At 34.2% G+C, this 14,268-nt stretch overlaps 2 protein-coding genes across 2 annotated transcripts; one reads left to right on the top strand and one right to left on the bottom strand.

The window, feature by feature from the left end:
- The first annotated feature begins 591 nt into the window (after positions 1-591).
- ER (Leucine-rich receptor-like protein kinase family protein) lies at positions 592-9,282 on the top strand. The gene is made up of 27 exons (XM_012221798.4): positions 592-1,251; positions 1,681-1,819; positions 1,942-2,013; positions 2,284-2,355; positions 2,446-2,517; positions 2,616-2,687; positions 2,769-2,840; positions 3,007-3,078; positions 3,175-3,246; positions 3,335-3,403; positions 3,499-3,570; positions 3,743-3,814; positions 4,025-4,096; positions 4,614-4,685; positions 4,762-4,833; positions 4,921-4,992; positions 5,155-5,226; positions 5,313-5,384; positions 5,460-5,531; positions 5,604-5,675; positions 5,908-5,976; positions 6,079-6,150; positions 6,289-6,362; positions 6,830-6,958; positions 7,191-7,538; positions 7,880-8,250; positions 8,652-9,282. The coding sequence occupies exons 1-27, from the start codon at positions 1,176-1,178 to the stop codon at positions 9,039-9,041; spliced, it is 2,961 nt and encodes a 986-aa protein (XP_012077188.1). The 5' UTR covers positions 592-1,175; the 3' UTR covers positions 9,042-9,282.
- A 1,216-nt stretch (positions 9,283-10,498) lies between these two features.
- AGL33 (AGAMOUS-like 33) lies at positions 10,499-13,170 on the bottom strand. Its single transcript, XM_012221797.4, has 9 exons — positions 12,968-13,170; positions 12,057-12,116; positions 11,786-11,804; positions 11,606-11,661; positions 11,433-11,448; positions 11,263-11,342; positions 11,097-11,193; positions 10,966-11,007; positions 10,499-10,771 (listed from the first exon to the last, which is right to left on the bottom strand). Exons 1-9 carry the CDS (start codon positions 13,150-13,152, stop codon positions 10,754-10,756), a joined length of 573 nt encoding a protein of 190 aa, XP_012077187.1. The 5' UTR covers positions 13,153-13,170; the 3' UTR covers positions 10,499-10,753.
- Between the last annotated feature and the right edge of the window lie 1,098 nt (positions 13,171-14,268).

Genomic DNA, 14,268 nt, shown 5'->3' with positions numbered 1-14,268 from the left:
AATTAATAAAATTTTCAGATAAAAAAGTTCAAAATTTGAACATAACCGTTAATTAGAATTTACTACATTTAAAATTGTACATTGATGTAAGTTGAATTATTCTTAATAAACTTGTATTGAAATAAATGTAATTTTAGATCAAAATTGCTAATTTTAGATCTTATCGCATATGAGCCCAAATGAAAAAGAAATGAAAGGTCTTGTTCGAAGATGAAGCATAGCATGTTGGGTTTTGGGGCATCAGGGGCCTGAGTGAGGTCTGGGAGCTGGCAAGTAACTACCAAAGTGGAACTGCCACAGTAAAAACTTAATAACTGTACACGGTAATAAGTGTAGTGCAAAAAGAAAATTATAATTGCAAAGAAACTCCGTTGAAAAGTTATATATCCACTTTAACCCACAAAATGAGAAGGTTTTTGTCGTTTGACTCCTTATTCCGTCAAAAAACCCAAAAGGATAACAGTAGAATTTACGTTACCTGCAGAAACTCCCTGGAAAAAAACACCGAAGAGAAAGCGACCCGTGATTCGCATTGCCATTGTTATTATTACCAAAGAATCGAAGAGAGAGAAGGAGATAACCCAACGCAATAAAAATGTAGAGAGAGAAAGCTTATCACTTATATCAGATGTACAGAGAAAGGGAAAGAGAGAGAAAGTTGCAGGTTTTATTGCAGAGGTGTGGCAGCGCGAAGAGAGAGTATTTTAACTTTATATGTGAAAATAATTATCTCTCTTTCTCTTTCTAGCTGTTGCTATTTCCTCTTTCTCTCTCTGTTTTTTTCTCTGTTCTGAACACTCGATGGTAGCACTGTATTTTCACAGAGGCCTATCTCTCCAGAGCGATGTGATTGCACAAGCAAAGCTAAGCTACTCTTCTTCTCCATTATAGGATAGGTTACCTAAAATTCGAACACCCGGAAAAAAAAAACAAAACAAAAAACATAGCCTTGGTTGGTTCTCTCACTTCTTCACTTCACTGCAGTAGCTGCATTCAATGTCGACGACTTCAATGAGAGCTTAACTGCTGCTTCTTCTCATCTTTTTTCTTCTTCCGGGTACTAACTGAACGGAAAGGTCTAACCTTTTGAGTGAAGAGTGCTTAGACGTTGTTGTGTAAAGAGGTTTGAGGGGATGGGTAGTCTGGTTTGACAATTGGGTTTTTAACGGGCAATTATGGCAGTCCGAGTGCAATTTTTCTTCCTAGCTCTTGTTCTCTGTTTGGGATTTGGTTCTGTGACTTCCGACGACGGTGAGTTCTTGTTTGGTTTGGTTATAGGAAGAATTTGTGTAAGAAAGTGGAATGTTTGATTCCTTCTCTTTTTTTAATATTAATCTGTTTTGAGACCAAACTGTACATAAGCTATATTTTAATTGAACTGCTAATGTCAACGTGTGTGAGGTTTACCAAGTTCCAATATCTAACCCTTTTCTTTTCTTTCTTCAAAATTTCTTAGGAGTAAACAAAACCTTCTTTATTATGGTTAGTGGTCTCAGTTCCAATTTTATATGTGAAACTTCATTGTCAAAGATATTTAGGTTTGATTCTCTTTCTGGAAGAAACCTGGGGTTTAGCATTTTTAAAGTTGTATTTATTATTAGTTGCGTAATAAACAATGTGTTTTTTTGGTTATTTTTGTTGAGAGTGAGACTAATGGTAGTTGTGTTTTATATGTTGAAGGATCAACTTTATTGGAGATAAAGAAGTCATTTAGAGATGTAGGCAATGTTCTGTATGACTGGACAGACTCTCCATCTTCAGATTACTGTGTATGGAGAGGAATCACTTGTGATAATGCCACCTTCAATGTTGTTGCACTGTGAGTCTAATTTTTTATTTGAAGTTCTGGTTATGAATGCTAGTATTTGTTCTTTCAAAATGTTATATGGTTATTAACTGATCCTTATCTTCCTTTCCCTTTTTGTTGTTTTTGTGTCGTAGTAATCTGTCAGGTTTAAATCTTGATGGGGAGATTTCGCCTGCAATAGGAAATCTCAAAGACCTGGTTTCTATGTACTCTTTCCTACTTGACTTCTATATCTTCATTTTGTAATTAGGTTCTTTAAAAAAAAATTGTTATATGCTACTCTGCGTACTGCTTAGCCTCTCTCTTTCTTTCTTTCATTACTCTGCGTAATCATCCCCTTTTTTTTTTTTTTTGATACTCTTAACAGTTTTCATTGAAAGACTTGAAGCCTAAGCAAAATATTTTTTCTGTTGTATTTCATCGAGTTGGCATGGCTTTGAGTGAAATTTAACTATTATTTTACGTTACTGCAACAGTGATCTCAGGGGAAATCGTCTCGCTGGGCAGATCCCTGATGAGATTGGCGATTGCTCATCTTTGAAAAGCCTGTAAGTTCTGCATCTGAAAGCTCTGTTGTGTAAGCAGGTTATTGGTCTTTGTTACTTCGGTTAATATCTTACTGTTGAGAGTATTATTAGGGACTTGTCATTTAATGAGATATATGGAGATATACCATTCTCAATTTCTAAGTTGAAGCAACTAGAATTTCTGTAAGTAGCTTCTCAAGCGTATCTCTTTTCGTGTTTTGAGCACTGTGGATTGTTGATGATTAACTCTGAACTACTGTTTGCAACGGGGTTGTTTTCAGGATTTTGAAGAACAACCAGCTGATTGGGCCAATTCCATCCACACTGTCCCAGATCCCAAACTTGAAAGTTTTGTAAGATTTAATACCTTTTACTTTGTTTCTCTGGTGTAATGCTCCTCATCTTGATTTCTTATATTCCAAACTTTGTTCCAGAGATCTGGCACAGAATAGACTCAGTGGGGAGATACCTAGACTAATATACTGGAATGAAGTTCTGCAATATCTGTAAGTAGATGAACATCTGAAGTATCCTTCTCGTCTTTATGTTTTGGATTCTCTGATGTATACCTCTACATCGTTTTGAACTGTCTTTTGTTTTCTCTTTTATGGTATTTTCTCAATTTCGAGTCTGAGCACATTTTCTGCTTCCCCTCCTCCCTTTCCCTCTCAGTGGTTTGCGAGGAAACAATTTGGTGGGTACGCTCTCTCCAGATATGTGCCAGCTAACTGGTTTGTGGTATTTGTAAGTCCTCAGTATTAAATGTCGCTCAATGCTCTTTTTAATTTGCATTTTGTCATATGGTGTGCCTTTATAACCTTGTTTCACTTATCATTGTAGTGATGTGAGAAACAACAGTTTGACTGGGAGCATTCCTCAAAATATAGGCAACTGTACTTCCTTCCAGGTCTTGTATGTACTTCATCCAACTCTATGGGCTGAATTTCTTAGAATGCCTTCTATCATTGATGAAATTTATATATTTACTTTCTATTGACAGGGACTTGTCCTACAACCAGCTAACTGGAGAGATTCCATTTAACATTGGGTTCTTACAAGTAGCCACATTGTAAGTTCTTGCACTTTTCTTAAATCTCATTAACAGCTTCGATTTTGTTAACTTCTTCATTATGGAGGATTCTTATAACTAATTTTACGGGCTAGATCCTTGCAAGGTAATCAGCTGGGGGGAAAGATTCCATCTGTAATTGGCCTAATGCAGGCGCTTGCGGTGCTGTAAGTGCTTTAATACTTTTATCTGAAGTTATAAGGCTTTGACTTTGAGGTTGTTAGTACTCAACCTTTATAGATTTATTTTATCATCATTCTATATTCTTAGCTTGCATCTTTCCGTTTTATTTTAGAAGGGTTCGTCTTATGCTATTGTTTTTCCTTGTCGTAAAATCAGAGATTTAAGCTGCAACATTCTAAGTGGGCCAATCCCTCCTATTTTGGGAAATTTGACTTACACAGAGAAATTGTAAGTATCTGGTTACTGTTCTTGAATTTTATATTTCTGGTTCTTAAACATCAAGGACAACATTGTATTGGCACTGAACCTAACATGCTGCATGATAGAAGTCTATCATCAACTTATCTTGATTTCTAGGTTTTTAACCATGCATTCAATTGAAATTTGATACTCTTTCATTGCCAAATTTAATATTGATTGGATTGACCATGTTTGTAGGTATTTGCATGGTAATAAGCTGACTGGATCCATTCCCCCAGAACTTGGGAATATGACGAGGCTTCACTACTTGTACGAACACTTTGCTATTACTTTTTGTGGTGCCCTACTTTTTTCTGTGGTTACATGATAAATAATTTTCATTGATTTACAAACCTTTCTTATGAGCAGTCATCATTTTTATGGTGACTGCATTGTGAGAATGTTCCTGAAGCTTCTTAACTTTTAAACAATTCTGTTGTCATTTTGACACCATTTATTGGTATTAATATTGAGGACAGTATTCCCAGATGTTCCTCCCTTCACTTTCCTGCTAATTTGCCACCATGTGATGGTTAGATTAAAATGTTAATGATATATATTTCTCTCCATAGTTCTATCACCATCCAAGAGCCTGTTTGGAAATTTTATTCTTGTAGCCTTTCTAGGTATTTTTTGTTTTTAGATTGTAAGTACTTTGATGTGAGCATATCGTTGTGGTATACAAAATATCAATTTTGATGCATATAGTTTTTGGAACACTATTATGTTTCTTGATGAACTTGGCGAAAGTATTTCACATTTTGAAATGGTACTCTCTGCTTTTCAGGGAGTTGAATGATAATCAACTCACAGGGGGCATCCCAGCAGAGCTTGGAAAACTCACTGACTTATTTGATCTGTATGTTATCTTATTCTGTAATTTTTCTTTTAATGCTTGCTGTATATTGTAGATTGCTAATGCAATGTTCTTGTAGAAATGTTGCTAATAACCATCTTGAAGGGCCTATACCTGATAATCTTAGCTCATGTACAAATCTCAACAGCCTGTAAGCATTTAATCTCCTTCCTCTTACTTTCTGTTGAAGTGCTTAACCAGTTCTAGATGGTGGATAACAATTTTGTTTGAATGTTAGCAATGTGCATGGTAACAAGTTGAATGGAACCATCCCACGCGCATTTCAACGCCTTGAGAGTATGACGTATTTGTAAGTTTGCTCATTCAAACTTTTGCATAAATGTTAAGTGTTAAATTTTTATTTCATTCTGTATCCTTCAACACAAAAGGAATACATGCCATCAATATTTTTGGTAATGTACTTCTGAAGTTAACTGAATTCAGGTTGATTATTTGCATTCTGACCTTTCAGAAATCTCTCCTCCAACAACATTAGGGGCAATATTCCAATCGAGCTGTCTCGGATTGGTAATTTAGATACTTTGTAAGTATTGAATGCTTGAATATAACTTTTTCCTTTTTGGTCATTTTATTTTTTTATTAAATGCTTCTCCTTGGCCAATGGATCAGGGATATTTCTAAAAACAAAATTACTGGGTCTATTCCTTCTTCCCTTGGTGATTTGGAACATCTCCTAAAGCTGTGAGTTCAAATGCCAAATAATTCGATCATCACAAATGTTTTATTCTTACTGACTGCTGCTGTTTTGTGTAATAGGAATCTAAGCAGGAATCAATTGTCTGGAGTTATTCCAGCAGAATTTGGTAACCTAAGAAGTGTTATGGAGATGTAAGGAATCATTACTACAAGTACACTTATATATCTTGGCCCTTTCTAACTTTATATTTCATGGCATTGTAGAGATCTTTCACATAATCATCTATCCGGAGTGATTCCTGAGGAACTTAGTCAACTTCAGAACATATTCTCATTGTGAGTTTCCAACTTTCGTAAGTTGTAACTGTCATCCTGTATCTGGATGGATATGCCAGTGCATTTGAGCCCTATGCATTACAAATTTTAATTATTTGTCCTTTGCTTTTCTTTCAATGTTGTGCTTGTAGCCGTAACAAGTTTTTAAAGCTATAGCTTATAGATCCCTTTACTGCAATTAAATAAACTGCCCATGTTGCTGTATTGATCTCTTTAATGCAAAATATTGCAGGAGACTTGAAAACAATAATCTTTCAGGTGATGTTATTTCCCTGATCAACTGCCTAAGTCTTACCATATTGTAAGTTCATTATTTTCTGGAATTCATATTTTTCTGACTAAAATTGAATGCTTGACTGAAGGTTGTATGATTATGATATTTTACCCTAATGCATACATGCAGAAATGTTTCTTACAATAACCTAGCTGGAGTTATTCCAACTAGCAATAACTTTACAAGGTTTTCATCAAACAGGTCAGAAGTTTGACGATATCCATTATGTTAACTTAAAAATTTCTGAAATCAGCTCAAAATTTGTTCTTTTTACTGTTCAGATGTTTCTGACTGTTAGCCTTTCAAGGCTTCCATTAAACTGATAACTTTTATGTGCAGTTTTATTGGAAACCAGGGTCTTTGTGGCTACTGGCTCAATTCTCCATGCAACGAGTCTCATCCAACAGAACGAGGTATTTGTGACCTTTGATACTAGTTTTGCCAACATAGGAGGAATAGCCCACAGCTTTTATCTTTTGGTAGAAGTAATTTTTCAGAGAACTTCATTTGTTTAGGTGAACATCCTAGAGTCATAAACGTTAAATTATTTATACGAAAATGCATGGTCAGCTAATAGAACGTAAGTAGCAGGTCTTGATGTGATTTTTCTACCAGTGATACATGGGTGTATTTTGTTTCAACATCAGGAAACTGTACGTGACATTACCTTGTTCTCATGATGCTACTATTTATTTATGCCAAATGTAGGAAATTGCTCACACAGGCACATGAATGCCCTAGGACCCTTTACTTTAATATCAAGGGAAAAAAACAAAAATCTATTTTTTGAAATGCAATGGAATCATCCTATGTTTAAGGCTTTTCAGTTAATGTGCTGAAGGAATGACCAATTATTATTTTCTTGCCATTGTCCGTGCAGTTACAATTTCTAAAGCAGCTATCCTTGGGATTGCTCTTGGAGCTCTTGTTATTCTCCTCATGATCTTAGTGGCAGCATGCAGGCCACATAATCCAACACCATTTGCAGATGGATCACTTGACAAACCTGGTATTCACTGTGCATATGAAATTTACTCTCTGTGCTTAACTCATCAAATGATCTAAACTATTTTAATAATCTGACTCTTTGAGGTTATTTTAAGAAGTAAATATAATCACAGTGGTTGCCATGTGGAGAAGAATAAAAGCAACAGTGGTTGCCATGTGGCTTAGTTTGCTTGATCACCTGTCAAACTGAATTTATGCCAATACTAATACTTGTTTGCTTGATAAATGAACAGTTACTTACTCAACACCAAAGCTGGTGATCCTTCACATGAATATGGCACTTCATGTGTACGAGGATATCATGAGGATGACTGAGAATTTGAGTGAGAAATACATAATTGGTTATGGTGCATCCAGTTCTGTTTACAAATGTGTCCTTAAAAATTGCAAGCCAGTTGCCATCAAGAGACTTTACTCTCACTATCCTCAGTGCTTGAAGGAATTTGAGACGGAGCTGGAGACAGTGGGAAGCATCAAGCATCGGAATCTGGTCAGCCTTCAAGGATATTCCCTGTCCCCTTCTGGGAACCTTCTTTTCTATGATTACATGGAAAATGGCAGTCTCTGGGATCTCCTTCATGGTAAGTTTGAGCATTCCTAGATAGATGTAATGCTGTCATGTTTTTGTTTTGGATTTTTATTTTGTGTTATGCTCTTTTGCTTTTACTGTTAGTACACATAAGTGTGATCCATCTCTTTGATTATCTATAAGGTTGAGTTAGGCCCATGTACAAAAACCTTCAAAACTGTCATCTTGTAGTTAAATCCTTAAGTGGGTAGGCTTGCGGGACTATGGAAATGAACTACTAATAAATTGGATGCCAAATCCATGTGAGAAGATTTAGGTGAAATCACAGGAGTCTCCTGACAAGCATATGTAGATCCTTGTGTATTCTGAGTCATTATGTACTCTGTCTTTCAGGCCCTACAAAGAAGAAAAAGCTTGACTGGTATACTCGTCTTCAAATAGCTATTGGAGCAGCTGAAGGATTAGCATATCTCCACCATGATTGTAGTCCGCGCATCATTCACAGAGATGTCAAGTCATCAAACATTCTATTGGACAAGGATTTTGAGGCCCATCTCACTGATTTTGGCATTGCAAAGAGCTTATGTGTATCAAAATCTCATACTTCTACCTACATAATGGGCACTATTGGTTATATAGATCCTGAATATGCCCGCACTTCCCGACTTACAGAAAAGTCTGATGTCTACAGTTACGGGATTGTTCTACTTGAGTTGTTGACTGGAAGGAAAGCAGTTGACAATGAATGCAATCTCCATCATCTGGTTTGTTTTCTATCATCCTTGTGTACTTCCCTGTTCAGTATCTCCTAAATATACTCATTGCAAGTGCTAGCTGTGAGTTTGCATTTCATGTTAGAAATGGAATCTGTTAAATACAAAGAACTTCACTCATGACAGTATTAAATCTCATCAATCGATAGGAGATGCACATGCTTGTTGTTTATCTTCTGTATTCTGTTTTTAATTCATTATTCCTAGGCTAAGACTGGTGCTGTCGTAGATTTTCAGCATTCATTTTGGCTTTTCTTGATCTAGGACTTCTTCGATATAAATGGCTACTTTAGATATTAAAGCTGAAAATATAACTTATGGCATTATCATGCTTTGGAAATGCAACTTATATTTATCGATGCCTCAAACTTCCTGCTTTTTAATTGCATCAGATCTTATCGAAGACCGCCAACAATGCTGTTATGGAAACTGTTGATCCTGAGATAACTGCTACATGTAAAGATTTAGGTGCTGTAAAGAAGGTTTTTCAGCTTGCCCTTTTATGCACCAAGAGACAGCCAGCAGACCGGCCAACTATGCACGAAGTGACACGTGTTCTCGGTAGCCTTTTGCCATCGGTGCCAATTAAACAATGCACCACCCCAGCACCACCTCCCCCACTTCCATCTGCCAAAGTGTCTTGCTACATGGATGATTATGCAAATCTCAAGACTCCACACATGGTGAATTGCCCCTCCATGAGCACCTCAGATGCACAACTCTTCCTGAAGTTCGGCGAGGTAATTTCCCAGAACAGCGAAAGAAATATTCCAGTATCATAATAGTAGAATAGTAAGTAGTGGTAGATATCCAACATTGGGTATTGGGCTGGCGGATGCTCTTTTATTTATTTTCTTTTGCCAAGGGGTTAGTGGATCAGCGAGTGGAAATTGTGTATAAAGATTTGGGATCAATTATTGTAGTTAAGAAAAAGAGGGTAAAAAAGAGAGATGAGACTACTTTTACCGATAGGTATCAGAACTCCATGTATGTATGCTGTACAATATAAAATCATTGCTGCAATTTGTCATTTGTCTCAATGGGACCAACTGGTGGCCTGGTGGGTATGCAGGGTCAGGGCAGGACAGGCTCTGGCCTCTGTGAAGTAAAGGCAAGTTGGGTTCAGTGCAGTGCATTATATGCTTGACCGGCAATAATTCATTGGGGAGCGTATTATTGATCCATCTGTCTAAGATTAGATGGTGATGGTTTGGTTCCCAATTACCAGTAGATTGCCTCGTGGAGTTTATCTGAAATGAACATGAACTGCTGTAGGGAAAAGATATCTGTAAGCTTTACTGCCACTGCTGATTAAGCAGGGAAAAGATTAATTGCCTAATTTTACCCCTTTTTTTTTTTTTTTTTTTTTTTGTAAAATTATATTTTATACTTCATTTTGTATCAATAATACTCCCAATTTGAAAATTTTAAATTTTAAAATTAATGTCATGATACCGGCATATTAATGTTATGTTCATACTAATTATAAGAACAGAATGTTAAATAATCTTGTCAACTTTGTTTTTCTAGAACATAATTTGAGCTAATTGGCTTTTTAAACTTTGCAGATTTTGGAAATTGCCGATTCCATTAATTAATTTTATACAGTTAAAAGACTCCAGTTAATTTCAAATTTGATTTTATTGTATGTTGGAGCTTAAAAGCTAATTTCGTTTTTGCCTTATAATTAATATAAACATGTCCTAAATCCAGAAGCTGTACAGATACAATTTGAGAATTGCGATTTTTCAGCAACTGAGGTTTTAGGCCACATTGATTGAATAGCAATATTCAGTGGGTAAACCCTTTGCTTTTAGCTCTGGTCTTCACATAGCTTTAATGCCACTAAAATGAATACTGGGCAGTTCAAGACAACCCTACTAAATCCGGCCCGGACTTTTACCGGACTAAAGAATTGGAAGGATGAGCCATTCAATTCACAAATGGGTCAATGGTCAATTAGTGGATTATAAAATATTAATAATATATATTTATTATAATTATAATATAATAAAAAATAAGTAAAAATATCAAAAAAATCGGTCTAGGTCAACCAAGTATATGCAGGTGGACCGGTTCAATCTAATTCTCTTCCTAAAATGATTCAAAAGCAAATTCGATCCGGTTCACCGGTTTTCTAGCTTGACCCGTGGATCGGGCTGGGTTTAATAACTATGGTTCAAGAGAGCATTTTTTGCTCTAAATACCATATAAAATTAGTTTGAAATACCATCATCAGTTATTATAAATACCATTTTTGGCTCTAAATACCATCATCAGTTAAAACATACCATAATATTGAGTCTGCAACTCAAAATATATAATATTGTTTTTCCAAAAAAGAAAAAAAAAAAAAAAAAACAGAAATGAAAGCACACTAATATTAGCATATAATATGCTGTCATCTTCAGATATTCTTCTAAGCAACACATTGATAATCTGTTGATAGAGCAGCTTCAAGGTGACACTGAGGACCCAGATGAAGAAACAGAGGTCAATTTGTGCGTTTGGCCTACAATAGAAGGTAAATATTAGACTACTTATTTACACATTTGGATGCATTAAAGTCTTCATCACCAAATCACGAATCTCAATTTATGAAAAAATTATGTTTTTAAAAAATTTTCCAAGTTCAAGTTCGACCATCAACAAATATAATTTGTTATTACAACCTTTGCGAAAATAAGAATCATAGGTATGGCATACCTTAGAGGCTTTGTGTCCTTTTTGCTGCTCCCACAACTGAATCTAAAATAAGAGAAATGAATATTGAAGTGAATGGATAAAACAATGTAATGCAGAAAAAAAAATGTTGAATCCAAAAGAAATTTCTATACCTTCCTTTCTTTGATCCTCTCAAGACTTGCAATGAGATGTTCCTCCATCACTTTGATCTGATCTAAGTTGTCAACAGTGTATGGATTCTTCCAGTCCCTGAGAAGAGTAACTTAACTATGATCATACAAATTCAATGAAGCGAAAAACAAGAAAAAGAAGAAGAACCTGAGAATTCTTGACTTCTCAATGAGTTTTTGTTTCAGCTCTCCCAAATGATTCTTCTGCAGCTGCAGAGCTTGGCCAGGCTATGGCGTAACATTAACAAAACAATTTTAGCATTATTTATTAACAAAAATTGAAGTACTCATTAAGTCTCTCACTGTGAAGGAACATACTTTGACTGCTTCATCTCTGCAATGAAGAAATAAAGGGGAAAAAAAAAAGAAGGTAAGTTTATGATTCGCAACTTCACATTACAAACACTAAAGAAGTCTTTTTTTTTTTTTCTTTTTTTCTTTTATTGGTATTGTTGTCAATAGGGATCCTGAAAAAGGAAAACTGTGCTTACTTGTTGAGAGAAGAGTTTTTTTTAGCCACTTCTGGGTTGGCCATCTTGTTCACTTTCTTTATTATAGCTTGGAAAAGCAGTGTTAGTGATAATTCAACAGTAGTTTGGTAGTATATAATTAATAAAAATAAAAATATAAATATAATAGAACAAGAAAACATAAATGAGGTTGTTTCTTACCCTCATGGTGTAGGCCCTCCTGATGACATATAAAACGCAAAATCATAATTAGGATTATTTATAAGAAATTTCAAACCTTTGATTGATCAACATTAAAAAAAAAAAAAAAAAAAAAAACATTTATATAATTTTTGATCAATCCTAGAAGATGCATGCCACCCAAAATTTTATTTTAGGAATTTAATGATCTTTTGTAAAAAAGAGTGTGTTATGTATTGAATTGGTATTTTGGTTTCCATTCTTTAGAATTTGCAAAAGCTTCATAAATCACCTGTGTTCTCTCTCTTCAACAGATAAACTTGAGAGCCTCTCCAAAACAGTAACTAATTGTCTGCAAAAACCAAAAATAAAAAAATTAATTAATTAATTAAATCTACAAACAAAACTATAATATAACATGAAAAGAGATATTGCTAAAAAGAAAATGAGCACTCGTAATGAAAAATGAGTTGTCCAATATAATTATTACGAATATTCTGATATGATGTCTCAATGCTACGTGGATGAATATAATAAAGAGAAAATTTTATTTATATAATATTTTGATTCAAACGATAATATTTAAATTATATATAATAAAAAGCAAAATAAGTAAATTTTTTTTAATTGACTTAGTATATGAAACCACACATATGTGTTGGCAATAAATTTTCTAAAAAAAGATTAACAAAGGCTTCTCGAATTCAGGTGGATCCATGATTTACTAAAATGGGCAAAAATGTCATAAATAAAAATCATAGCAATAATATATAATATCAATGTAAATTGAAAGTGTTAAGAAAGTCAAAAGAAAACTATAATCAAAAAATAATAATTTTTTATAGTTTAAAACAAATATATGGTTGAGACCAATTGTGGGAAGAGCTTGAGTTTGGAAAGTTTTTAATATTAACTTCAACATTGATGCTATTTATAGAAGGTTAATCTTGGTAAAAAATATTTCTTGAATTTGATGCTATTATCTTGAATAAAAAACAACTATATAAAAATGAATTAATTTTTAATACCGCATACCACGTGGACAGTTAGTGAAATAAAAATTAATAATGATTCTTGAATGATATGATACCCGCATACCACGTGGACGATATATAGTAAAATAAAAATATACGGAAAATTGGAAAACGACAAATGGATGGATATATATGGTTAAAGATAAAATATAGAAAGATAAATTATTACTTGTCATGAGCAACATAGAGGGTTGGCTTTTCAGTGGGAGAAAACATGATAATTGCAAGATCAATATCACATAGTGTTGAAAGTTCCTTTGCCTTCTTTAAAACTCCAACTTTTCTCTTGGAATACTTTATTTGCCTAGCTTTGTTACTCTCCAATCTAGAGATCTTCAACTTCTTTCTTCCCATGTTTTCCTTTCATGTTTGGAGAAAAGCTTATTGCAGCTGAATCAATTTATATTGTTAGAGTGATAGATGAAAAATGAAAAGCAATTATTATCAGAATCACAATATTTATTTATCTCTAGATTTTCTTGAAGTTTTGAAATTATTTTGAGAAGCTGGAGTGTTAAACAGAATGGACACATGCTCAGAGACCATTGGATAAAATTATTTTTTATCAGTTGCATTGCTGCCACTTGGTAGCCATGTTACAATGACTATAGCACAATGCAGGTAGTTAGCTTTATTAACTTCTTGCAAGAAGATTCTTTTGGTTAATTGTATTTTAATAATATTAAAAAAATTTAGATAATTGTGTGTGTGTGTGTGCGCGTGTGTCAGTATATTTATTTTTCTCTAGATTTTGTTGAAGGTTTGAAATAACTTTGAGAAGCTGCATGCAAAACATAGTGGACATGTGTTCAAAGGGCATTGGATAAAATCCATTTTTACCAATAACATTGCTGCCACTTGGCAGCCATTTTATAATGACTATAGCACAATGCAGGCTGTTAGATTTTACAATGACTATGTGGACCCGTCTAGGAAAAGTTAAAAAAATGACGCAACTGACGATGTTAGTGAACATGCATGCACACGAATCTCGTCTCTCCTCGAGTTCTTATCCGGCCAAATGCAACCTGCTTTGCGAACTGTTTTTGATTTGGGCTGCATCCGCAAAACTCAATCGGCCCATCAATTTATTCAAACATAATCCCTGACATTACCTCGCGTTAAATTCGGGCCGTCCGTTGATGATATCGTAATTTAAATTAATATCAACCGTACGTTGCTTTATCTACAAGTTTATTTTCAATTTTTTCGAAGGAAACAGATTCATTTTCATTTAATGATTGAGATTCAGAAATCTGAAAGAGATTTTTTAGTATATGTTTGGGAGATATTATTGTTATATATTCCACTTCATAAAATTAACAATAAATCGTAGTTTAATAATAAATACATACTTTGCTAATAAATTCATTAATTGTTTTTTTTTTCAAAATTTAAAGAGACTTTGAATTGCCTTTTAGAAGTGAACCTAAACAAAAATTAAATAATTTACTCATAATAAACAAATAA

The sequence above is a fragment of the Jatropha curcas genome, chromosome 8, assembly GCF_041381405.1.
Source record: "Jatropha curcas cultivar XTBG-Jc1 chromosome 8, XTBG_Jcur_1.0, whole genome shotgun sequence".
Lineage (NCBI taxonomy): Eukaryota > Viridiplantae > Streptophyta > Magnoliopsida > Malpighiales > Euphorbiaceae > Jatropha > Jatropha curcas.
The sequence above is the reverse complement of the archived record's forward strand: the minus strand, read 5'-3'. Positions and strand labels throughout refer to the sequence as shown.